The 12408-nt window shown below is 45.5% G+C and overlaps 1 protein-coding gene across 2 annotated transcripts in view; it reads left to right on the top strand.

Moving 5' to 3' along the window:
- Clcn6 (chloride voltage-gated channel 6) overlaps nt 1-12408 on the top strand; it is a 38829-nt gene that overhangs the window by 349 nt on the left and 26072 nt on the right. For both annotated transcript variants that reach the window (XR_009377721.1, XM_059255359.1), the window contains exons 2-5: nt 685-744; nt 7720-7785; nt 8333-8398; nt 10104-10170. Coding sequence is in view for 1 of the 2 variants with exons in the window: in XM_059255359.1 (XP_059111342.1) it covers nt 685-744; nt 7720-7785; nt 8333-8398; nt 10104-10170 (259 nt within the window). In the remaining variant the exon portion in view is untranslated. The remainder of the gene's footprint in view (nt 1-684; nt 745-7719; nt 7786-8332; nt 8399-10103; nt 10171-12408) is intronic.

The raw sequence follows: 12408 nt of genomic DNA, 5'->3' as shown, positions 1-12408 counted from the left end.
GTTGCCGGGGGTGGGGCCGAGCCGAACGGCGCCGGCAGGTGGCTGCGGGTGGGGCCCGGGGACCGCTGCCCGAGCTTTGCAAGCATCCGTCTTTCTTCGCGTGCTCAAGTCAGAGTTCTTTTCTCATAACCTTTCCCTGGAGTCTAAGGGAAGATCTCGGCCAGCTTGGGTTAATGCCATCCGTATTTTCTTTTATTTCCATCAGAAAGGAGTTTTGAATGAAGCAAGCCTTTTCAGAATGAACCCTTTGGCAGGACTTGATGCTCATGCAGTTGGTTTAGTTTCTCCAGCCTTTTCTTATTCTATCCTTTACTTTTTCTGGGTCACTGATGATCCAGCTTTCTCCTGCAAAGCAACCTGGGAAAACTTGAGTTGTGTTCTCAGAGTTGACACGTTCCCTCTGATTTCATATTCGGTCTGTTGTCAAATGAATCCTGAATTTTCTCCACCCTAAGCTGCCATCAGACATCTTTCAGATGTCCTGAAGGTGAGCGTTATGATGGGAGAATGTGTCAATCAATAGAAATGTAGATTTCAGCTAGTGACTAAATACCCATCCTAAATGTGTTTTTGAAATTCTGTCCTCTTTGATGATGGCACCAGCTGATTTAGATTTTAGTAAAAACTTCCTTCCTTCCACCTTTAACCTAAAAAGGTCTCCATTCTGTGAATCTCTTTTTCTAGACCATCCTCGGGGAAACACAGGAAGAGGAGGATGAGATCCTTCCAAGGAAAGACTATGAGGTGAGGTATTTAGATGCTATCTTGGGTAACTGAAGTAGTGAGAGGCCTGGCAACTTCAGACCTCCAACCAGAGATGTTCTTTGACCTTCTGCCCCAAGGTGTGATGAGGGGAAGAGATAACTGACCTGGGAAATGCTGCCTAGCAAGTGCTTTTCTCACCTTAACCCCCAGACAAGGTCTGGTGTTAATGCATTACAGTCCACCTGGATACAGAGGATGTTTGCCGTTGAAGCTCGTTACTCTGAGTACTCGTAACAGAGTCATGCTCCTGAGCTGTTAGGAGGCCTTGCTTCCCTTTGTTCTGACCTTTTGGGTTTTGTTTTTCAAAACAGAGTTTCCCTTTGCAGCATTGGCTGTCCTGGAACTAGCTCTGTAGACCAGGCTGGCCTGGAACTCACAGAGATCTGCCTGCCTCTGCCTCATGAGTGGGGTGAGTGCTGGGATTAAAGGCATGTGCCACCATGAATGAGCTTGGCTCATTCTGACCTATTCTTCATTATAGTTTCTACTTTCGGGTATAGGACTTTTAAGAGTGTGGGGCCATAGTGTTGTGGTGCCCCATTAGTCCAGCACAGGACTTGGGAGGCTGAGAGGAGAAGACCCCTTCTGGGAACTCACAGAGTCTGCTCCATCAACCCTATCCTTACCAAGACTCTGTCACTCTTATTTGTAGGTGGTCTTGTGGATTTTATGGGTAAATGTCTCTTCATTTAAATCTTTAATATTTCCAAATTAGCCATCTCTGCATAGGAGCTTGTGGAGAGCAGTTTGTTTTATGTACCCAAGCATAAATCCATTCTGACACTTAATCAGGAAAATCTGCTCAGCTTGAATCTAAGGGTCAACTAGAAAATACTTCTGTCAACATGTTGGGTAGAGTGGCACATTTCTGTAAACCCCAAAAAGAAAAAGACAAAAACCCAAAACTCTCTATTGAAAAAAAAATATATCTATATTTTTAAATTTGAGACAGAGTTTCATAAAGCCCAGGCTGGCCTCAAACTTTTTATTCATAACCACAAACAGCAAGATACCTATACAAAGCTTATTGGAAAAAAGTTGCTAGGGACCAAGAGAAGATAATGGGGGAATGAATGGCATTGAAGTACATTGTATACATGAATGAAAATAATTAAAATACTAAAGATTTCAACTGTGGAGGTCATGGGTGGAGAAGTTGCTCACTCTCCAAACCAGAGAACAATATATACAGCAGAAATAAAAGATCAGCTCCAGGGAAGGAGAACAGCCTCCGGCAGACAAGGTCATGGATTCCCTTGTGTATGTGTGTACCAAAGGAGCTTCCCTCAGCAGCTTGACCGAGGTGTCCAGGCACAGATGATGCAGTTTATCCAATTAAAGTAGATCATACCAGCTGGTCGTGGTGGCGTGTGCCTTTAATCCCCAAGGCAGAGGCCAGCCTGGTCTACAGAGTAAGTTTCAGAACAGCCAAGGCTACACAGAGAAAACCTGTCTCCAAAAACAAACAAAAAAAAGTGAATCATTCCATGTGGTTCTTAGTGTATCTACAGAAGTACACAACTGTCGCTGGGCGGTAGTGGCGCACGCCTTTAATCCCAGCACTTGGGAGGCAGAGCCAGGCGGATCTCTTTGAGTTCGAGGCCAGCCTTGGTCTCCAAAGCGAGTTCCAGGAAAGGCACAAAGCTACACAGAGAAGCCCTGTCTCGGAAAAACAAACAAACAAACAAACAAACAAAAAAACCAAACAAACAAAAGAACGTACACAACTGTCACTAGTCAATTTGTCAATTTTAGAACATTTTCTTCATTCCAGAAGGAAACCATACTCATTAACAATCACTGAACATCGTTCCTCTTGCCCCTGACCCGCTTTTTTATTTATGTGGGGATGGGGAGGAATGACATCTTTCTTTTTTTTTTTTTTTAATTTTAAAATTTATTATTAGGGGCTAGAGAGATGGCTCAGCAGTAAAGAGCACTTTTCCAAGGGTCTTGGGTTCGATTCCCAGCACCCACATGGTGGCTCACAATGGTCTGTAGCTCCAGTTCCAGGAGAATCTAATGTTCCCTCTGGCTCTGTGGGAAATAGGCACACTTGTGGTACACATACATGCATGCGGGCAAAACACTCAACACACATAAATCATAAAATTTAATGTTACTGTCAAGAGGTGGTGTTGTGTTTTGAGGATCACAAATGGAGGTCAGAGAACAGCTTTGTGGAGTCATTTCTCCATGTGTTACTCACTGAGCCATCTAGTCAGCTGTTTGTTTTGTTTTGCTAGACAGGGTTTCTTTGTGTAGCTCTGGCTGTCTTGGAACTCACTCTGTAGACCAGGCTGACTCAGAGATCAGCCTGCCTCTGCCTCCTGAGTGCTGGGATTAAAGGTGTGCAATTGCCTGGCTGGCCTTTTTTTTTTTTTTAAAGACAGGATCACTCTATGCAACCCTTGGTGGCCTCCAACCCAGTAATCTATTTGTTTTAACACCACATCCAGCTTAAGCAGCCATTAATCTTTCTGCCTCTGTACATTTGCTCCTTCTGGTCAACTGAAACTTGTTTGTGGAGCCCTGATGTGGGACAAAGATCATTCCCTTTCCTTCCTGGAGGGAAATAAACTGTCCGTGGCTAGATTAAAAGGAGAAAGGCAGGTACACAACTGTGAGCTAGGTGCAGCTGGAGAGGTAGATAAGATAGCCTCAGGAGAGGGAGGATGGGTATAGGCAACTGCAGAAGAGAGTACTTGGTTTTAATTTTTTAAATTTGACATTTAAAATGGAGGCATCTTAATTGGATTTTACATGGGTCTTAGGGGAGATAGATGAACAGAGCTCAGGCCATCTACTAGATCTTCATCCTGCCTTGTGGTGCAGGCTCCGTCAGACAGACCTTGTCTGGGACAGAGTTCAGGCCATCTACTGGATCTTCATCCTGCCTTGTGGTGCAGACCCCGTCAGACAGACCTTGTCTGGGACAGAGTTCGGGCCATCTACTAGATCTTCATCCTGCCTTGTGGTGCAGGCCCCGTCATCTTCCCCTGTTGACAGGGCTGGAGACAGATTCCCAGCATTTGACTGTCGTGTGCTGCATCCTGCCCTTAGGTGACAGAGACTTCAGAGAAAGCACTTCCTCTTACTCTCACCCAACTCTGTACCCCATTTTTGACACCAGATACACGAGGCTTATTTACCCACACCAAGGAGTTCTATAGCAGAACTGGCTGGCAGGATGGAGGTAGCAATAGATCCCACAGGTTGAGGGGTCCGTCCGCTTGACTGTCTCTCTTCAGATACCTGTTGAAAGTGGTAGGATTCTTGGGAGGTAGAGGCAGGTGGATCTCTGTGACTTTGAGGCCAGCTTGGTCTACAGAGTGAGTTTCAGAACAGCCAGAGCTACATAATGAGATCCTGTCTCAAAACAAACAAACAAACAAATAAAAAGGAAAGTGATAGGTTGTCCTGCTGCCCTGATCTGATTATATTGGTAGAGCCACTCACAGAACTCAGGGAAACAAGGTTTGGGGCAACTTGTTTATTAATAAGGGGTATAATAAAGGGTATAGTATAGATGTATAAGCAGATAGATGTGCAGGTGAGTTGCGAGGCGCTTCCATGCTCTCCTGGAGAGCCACCCTTCCAGCACCCTCGTGTTACATAGGTTGACGATGGCATCCTTGGCCATAGGGGAGCAGCTTAGTCTTCAGCTCTTCTTCTCCCAGAGGTCAGAGGTTAAAAATTAAAGTTTCTTTCCCCTTCTTCTCTTTTTCTCTTTGAGGCACGATGTCACAGGACCTGGGAATGTATCTCAGTGGTAGAACACTTTTCTAGCATGTGCAAGGTCCTGGGTTTGATCCCAATACAACAAAGGAAGGAGGAAGGATAGGGAGAAAAATAGAAATCCTTACAGAACATTGATTGGGTCTTGCCATGTACTCTAGGCTGGCCTTAAACTCTCTGAGTGCTGTATTACAGGTGTGTGCCTGGATAAAAGTCGAACTTTCTAATCTTGTCTCAGTCTCTGTGGTGGCCAACCACATTCTGGTTCTCTTTGGAGGCACAGCTCTTAGCCCAGTCGTTGTATTAGCATACAGAAGGCATTCTTCACACACTAGAGATCCAAGGGTCTGAAGGAGTTGATTTTCAGGTGAAAGGGAAAGACTGCTTATGCATTTCACTGCAGCACAAGAAGAGACCAATAGGTTGCAGCATCTTAATTTTCTAGTTTGCTCCTAGAAAGTAGTTACTCTAATAAACTTTCCTAAAGAGTGTGTGTGATAGTTTGAATGTAATTGGCCCCCATAAGCCCATAGGGAGATGTGGCTTTGTTGGAGTACGTGTGGTGTTGTTGGAGGAAGTGTGTCACTGGAGGTGGGCTTTGAGGTTTCATATAAGCTTAAGCCATGCCCAGTGTCTCAGATCACTTCCTCGTGCCTGCAAGATATAGAACTTTCACCTACTTCTCCAGCACCATATCTGCCTGCACGCCACCATGTCCTACCATAATCATAATGGACTGAACCTCTGAACTGTAAGCGAGCCACCCCAATTCAATGTTTTCCTTTATAAGAGTTGCTGTGGTCATGGTGTCTCTTCACAGCAAGAGAAACCCTAAGTATGTATGTGTGTGTGTAAATCTGTATATATGTTTAGTCTCTCGCGAATAAATCTACTTTCCTTGCACATTTTCTTCCTGTGTTCTGCTTGTTTTTTAATCAGAAAGAGAATATTTTTTAAAGATTTTGTTAATGTGTGTGGGTTTGCATGTGGATAGGCACATATGAATGCAGGTGCCTGCTGAGTCCAGAAGAGGGTTGTCAGGGCCTAGAACTGGAGTTGCTGGCAGTTGTAAGCCACCATGTGAATGCTGAGAACCAAACTTGAGTCTTCTGGAAGAGTAGCAAGTGCACCTAACAGCTGAGCCGTCTCTCCAAGCCCCAGTGATTTTCTTCTTTAATATATAAACCAATCGTAGGCCCAGAGTATACAAGGTAGAATGATTTGAGTAGCACATATAAATTCCTGCACTCCATCCCCAGCACTGCATAAACCAGACATGATGGTTCACACCTGTAATCCCAGCCCTTGGCAGAGAGAGGCAGGAGGATCAGAAGTTTAGGGTCATCTTTAGCTTCATAGTAAGTCTGAAGCCATCCTGGTCTGCATGAGATCCTGTCTTAAGAGAAAAAAAAAAGTGCACACCAAAAGAAATTTCTATACCCAGATGTGAATGTTCAAAACACTGCTTTCAGATGTTTTCCCATTACATGTGTCTAATTCTGTTAAATTAAAATACAATTGTGTTATACATTTTAGATTTTTGTTTTTGTGGTGCAGGGTAACCTCTCTATGTAGCTCCAGGCTACATCCCTGGCCCTTGATTATACATTTTATTCTGCATTTTGCTTTTTTGTTTTGTTTTTTGAGAGAGTCTCACTATGTAGCCCCGACTGGACTAGAACTCACAATGTAGACCAGGCTGGACTTGAACTCAGAGGCCTGCCTCTGTCTCTCAAGTGCTGGGATTAAAGGTGTGTGCCACCACACCTGGCTTGCATCTTGCTTAAAAAAAAATTTTTTTTTAATTACATATATGGAGCTGGAGAGATGGCTCAGTAGTTGCTCTTACAGAAGACATGAGTTCTATGAGTTCTGTTCTCAGCACCCTTATGATGGTGTGAACCATCTGAAACTCTAGTTCCAGGGGATCCAACACTTCTGACATCCACAAATACCAGGCACACACACACACACACACATTTTTTTTTTTTTTTTTTTTTTTGGTTTTTCAAGAAAGGGTTTCTCTGTGTAGTTTTGGTGCCTGTCTTGGATCTCTCTCTATAGACCTGGCTGGCCTCGAACTCACAGAGATCTGCCTGGCTCTTCCTCCTGAGTGCTGGGATTAAAGGCGTGCACTACCACTGCCTGGCCTTACGTCTTGCTTTTTTATCACTTCTTTTTCCTCTTAATGAGTCTGAACCTTTTTCATATCTGGTGATAAAGACTTTACTATAATGGTTTGATTGCTACCAGTCTTGAGTGTATGATAATTGATTTACCTACCATCCGTTATTACTCTAGGACTCTATAAGAAAGGAATTTGGACTTGCTCCCAGCAGTCAGGGATGGATTAAATTTTTACACATCACACCTGTATTTGGCTGACAGGGCAATGTCCAGCTTGCTTATTAGCTGATGTGGCAGTAGAGGCGGTTACGGGGAGAGGTGAACACAGGCTGGACTTTTTTTCTTTGTTGACAGACTGCTGCTTCTCTCACAAGACCTAGAAATGAAATAATTTCCTCTGGATGTCACGCCAGCTATCCTTGGCCCGCCTGCACGTGGTCTGCGGGTGTCTGTGATCTCTGGAAGGAACATGGCTGAAGGAATGCTGCCTTAGGTGTAGAAATCAGAGGAGCTGGGTTGAATCTGGCCCTCTTCTGACATAAAAGAGAAGTTGCTTTTAAAAATAGAGCCCATCTGGGTCTGCTTTGTGGCTAACCTCATTTTCATGGAAGCCACCTATAAAGAGAATTAGAATTAGTTGATCTGGGTTAACTTAGTTCTGGTTCATTGAAAGTTTGTTCACATTTAAGGAATAAGTTGGGCAAGACTAGTGATAGCTGAAGGTCTTAACTATTTTGTAGAAACAGGAAAATCTGTCTTTTTCTTTTTCCCAGGCTGGGATGGGACATAGGGCCTCATGTACCCTACCACTGAGCCCTAAAACTATGACACCGAAGGCTTTCCCCTGAGTGTGAAGTGCTCCCCAGAAGCAGTAGGTTGAGTCTCACTGCACGTGTGACTCCCTGGGGATCCCATTGATGCAGAGATTCAGAAGCTGCCTGCCACAGGGTCAGAGTCTGCATTTACACCGAGCCTTCCCTGGCACTGCCAATGATGCCCACCGAGCAGGAGGAACCTGGACAAGCTTTCTTTAAGTTAGGTTTTGCCAGTTCTTCCACATGAGCCATCGTCACTCTTGTGTCCTTTCAGAGTCTGGACTATGACCGCTGCATCAATGACCCTTACCTGGAGGTATTGGAGACCATGGATAATAAGGTAAGCCCACAGCAGCTCATCTCTTAGGACTGAACAAGTCTCAGCAGCTTACTTTCTGTCCTCATGTGACCCACAGAAGTGTCCTTTCTCTTTTTTCTTTAAACCTTTTCATGAAAGAGTGTCATATAAATCTTTAGACCCTGCTGCTGAGATGTCTCAGCAGGAAAAGACTCCAGTTGCCAGGCCTACAACCTGCGTTTGATCCCCAGGACCCAGATGGTGAAAGGAGAGAACTCTGTCTCTCTATCTCTCTGTCTCTGTCACACACACACACACACACACACACACACACACACACACACACACGGTGGTGGCACGTGCGTGTCCTACCCATACATAGAAAATCCCTAGACTTCCTCCTCATATCCAGTGTACCCCCAGTCAGTATACCCAGCTCGGCCCCGTAAGGTTCATCAGTGTCATTGTGAAGCCCTGAGGTTGCCCCTCCCCACCATTCCCGCTGTCTCTGTAGAGTTAGTCCCGAACTGCTTAGCCAAGATGCATCCTTTCGGTGTTACAAATGGACCGTTCTTTTCCCTGTGAACAGAAAGGGCGAAGATACGAGGCGGTGAAGTGGATGGTGGTGTTTGCCATTGGCGTCTGCACTGGGCTGGTGAGCAGTGGGACGTGCTGGGGGATTGGAGGGAGAGCCTTGCCTGGTGACCAACCATTGTCATGTGTCACTGTAACATTTGTAGCATTGGGATAGTTGTCACTCAGTTTAAGACTGCCTTTTCTTTTTCCTTGTTCTTTTGAAAATTAATTATCCTGGCCTGGTTTTTCACATTACTTTTGCTTTTGCTTTGTACTACAGAAGTGAGTCACAGGCACTGGGCTATCCAAGCACTCAAGGCTTGCTTGGTCAGAGCTTAGTCTCTCTGATAGGATTATAGAGCATGACCCGTGCCGGCTGGTAAGTGAGCCAGTCCTTCTTGCTGGTGGCAGGTAATACACAGAAGATAGAGCCAGTGGATGCTGAGCTCACACTGTCCTGCTCACATTGAGTTGGCTGTGGTGGGTGAAGGGGTATGCCAGAATGAATAGGGCTCCTGGATTCCCCAAGTTCACAGATGGATCACAGACAGGGAAAACTGGACATATCACCAGAGATAATGGTAGCAATTATGTCTGGGACCATAACTATGGACTTAATGTCACTAGAACCGAAGAAGAGAAGCTGGAAAAGTTAGCACCCAGTGGGAAGATACATGCCAAATTGACTTCTGTTAGTAAGATGGCAAAGAGAGGCTCAGCCTTGTTATCACCGTTCTCAGGACTTGACCACAGTCTTGCACTTAACTCTCCATGACATACCTAGGTAGTGTGTACATGTTTCATGTCACACAGCCCTCAGGGACAACCAGTCCCTTCACATGGTACTCTGGAGATTTTTACTGTTGTAAATTTGCAAGGAACATATATATAGTGGCCGGGGTGTGGTCAGGAGGCCTGTTTGCTGATATCTGAGGGAGGGCATCACGGGGATGAAATGGGGTAGATTAATTGTTTTGTATCATTTCAGTGTGTGTGGTGGAGGCAGTCACTAGAACAGAGCACCTGTCCTGTGTGTTTCTGGTGTGGCTCTCCCTGTCGTGGTCATTTGCATGTAGATGTCAGTTTGTCCTGTGATCGCTGTAGCCCTTTAACTACCTCATCGATACCCTCATCCCCACAGGCGCTACCAAGGCAGCCGCCTCTGTTGTGTAGCTGCTCCAGCCCTAGCTCTTCTCTCACCCTTGGATCTGTCTCCACTCTCTGCTTCAGTTAGAGACTTCTAGGCTGGCGGGAGGCTGGAGTTAAAGCAAAAAGCCTTTGACCCCTAGTCTCCCACGTTAGAAGGCTTCCTGGGCCTCCCTTAAACTCTGCGCAGTGGAACAGTGGCACATAGGTTCTCAGGTAGCCAGCAACTGGTACTGGTTCTCAGTCAAAATAATGACTTAGAAGATAAGAATACCAAGCACCTATGCCCAAGTAAATGTCCTTTAAAGTAGCATTCTAAGCCCTATGCTTGTCCAGCTAGGCACCACTGAAGACATTTGGACTAGTCTTTTGAGTCCTCCTTTGGAAATTGCTGAGTGGCTCCCCACGTGACTCAGCTGTAACTCTCTAACTGAAAGACTCTTCCCACCTTTTTCTGTGCCTTTTTTACTCTGCTTCACTTCCTCTTTTCCTTGGAAGGCAGTGGGGCCAGGCTGGGGCAGGATCTGTGACTAGTTCACTGCCCTGCTGCCACCACCACCGCCATGAGCAACCACTGGAAGTGCAGTGAGGCTCTTAAGGGAGAGACAAGATGTGTGACTGTCTCTTACTTTTCCCAGGTGGGTCTCTTTGTGGACTTCTCCGTGCGGCTCTTCACCCAACTCAAGTTCGGAGTGGTTCAAACCTGTATCCTTTTCACGACTCTATTGTTTCAGGCCCCTGGGTTCTTGAGACTCAGTTTAACAGTAAATGTGGTATTTGAAAGACTGTTTGTTATTCAGCCAAGAGGTTTTTAATTGTCACTAAAGGCAGGAAAACAAGACCTTCTTTTTGAGACAGGGTTTCATGATATAACCTTGATTGTCCTAGAACTCACTATGTAGACCAGGTTGGCCTCAAACTCTTCTTTTTTTTGTTTTTGTTTTGTTTTGTTTTGTTTTGTTTTGTTTTTTGAGATAGGATTTCTCTGTGTAGCTTTAGAGCCTGTCCTGGAACTCACTCTGTAGACCAGACTGGCCTCGAACTCACAGAGATCTGCCTGCCTCTGCCTCCCGAGTGCTGGGATTAAAGGCACACGCCACCACCGCCTGGCCTCAAACTCTTAAGATCCACCTGCCTCTGTCACTGCCTCTGCCTCCCAGGTGCTGGAGTTAAAGGTGTGCACACCACACCCAGCTTAGGAAAGGAGGACTTTAATTAGGATGTTGATGCTCTAGGTGGGTAAGACACAAATGCCCAGAGAAGTCTTTGCTCCCGAGGCCATGTATTCATTCAGTGTTCAATGAACGGATCCTACTAATGTCAGGACAACAGAACTCAACAAGACGTTGCCATTTGCAGACATGTCCTGTTGGTACAGGAACGCCAGCTAGAGAAGCAGAGCCCAGTCCACACGTTGAGATGTGATGACTGACAGTCAAGCTCAACAGTCTAACTCGTTGTATGGCAGAGGCTGGCTTGAAACTCTTGATATACCTGCTTCAGTCTTCCAAATGCTAGGGTTCCAGGTCTGCGCCACCCACCTCCTGGTTTGGGGTTGAAGATATAAAAGAGCAAAGCAAAAGACTGAATGATGGCAGGTATAAGATCTTCAAACTCCAGAGGCACAGGTTGGAGACAAAGACATCGTCTTAGTCCTTGATCTTAAAGCTTGACCACATTAGACACTCCATTTAACATTAAAGTAAACATTCCATTTATGAATCAAATAAGAAACCCCCAAACAACAGCAAGCAAATGCTATACATAAAGGGAAACCCAAGTTCACAGCCTGGGGTAGGTCTTCCCTGCATCCAAGAAACAAAGTTAGGGCCGGGCAGCGGTGGCACATGCCTTTAATCCTGGGGAGGCAGAGCCGGGCGGATCTCTGTGAGTTTGAAGCCAGCCTGGTCTATAGAGACAGATCCAGGACAGGTACCAAAACTACATGGAGAAACCCTGTCTTGAAAAACTGAAGAAAAAAAAAAGAACGAAAAAAACAAAGCTAGACTTCTTGGTGCTCATTGTGGTCTCAGCTACTAGGGAGACTGAGGCAGGAGATGTGCAAGTTCAAGACCTACGTGGGCTACAAAGTGGGTCCCAGGCCAGCCTGGCCAATGTAGACCATGCCTCAAAATGAAAAGCAAAACAGAGGGCTGGGGATGTAACAGTGGTAGAGCACTCGTGTGGCATGTACAAAGCCTTCTTATCAATCCTAATACCACATGAGAGAGACAGACAGACAGTTCATCTCCACACATCTAGAAAGAATGCCTACATCATATCAGAACAAAATCAAACCCCCCAAGGAGTTCCCAGAGGAAGACATGGAATGGCCAAAAAGCTCTGGCAAGAAACGAGAGCATCCACATTCCTTTGCTGTAGCTCCTAAATGCCTTCTCAGATGTGGACCTTAAATATTAAAGACGGCTTTCGTGACAGCTTTATGACAGCAGAAGCGTGAATCACCAAATGAGGGAATGGAGAAATTATGCTTCATTCACACACTGTAATTGTATGTAGAAGTTAAAGTTACTAAACCACAGCTGTGTGTACCAACAGGGCTAATTCAGGCAGTGTCGCACTGAGACTCTGTGTGATGGTACAGTAGGGAGTCGTAGGAACACAAGGTGCACAGCAATGGGGTGCAGTACTCTCAGGTTAGTGGGATCCCCTGAGTGGGAGGGAGGAAAAGGAAGTTTTGAGGGGATAGTTTATTTTTAGTGATAGCCAGTACCATATAGGGCTTGATGTTGAGGTTTGTTCAAGTTGGACTTTGGGAAACGTTGGTCACTTTTTGTAATGTTTGGGGTGGGGAATTCCATAATCTTAAAGTTTTTCATTTATTTTGTGTATGGGGATGGGTGTGCACATGCCGCTGTGTATGGAGGTCAGTGGACAACTTATCTCCTTCCACTATGTGGGTCTCAGGGATCCAGCTCAGAC

Source organism: Peromyscus eremicus, chromosome 2 (genome assembly GCF_949786415.1).
Source record: "Peromyscus eremicus chromosome 2, PerEre_H2_v1, whole genome shotgun sequence".
NCBI classification, from domain to species: domain Eukaryota; kingdom Metazoa; phylum Chordata; class Mammalia; order Rodentia; family Cricetidae; genus Peromyscus; species Peromyscus eremicus.
This window is presented reverse-complemented; position numbering and strand designations above follow the sequence as displayed.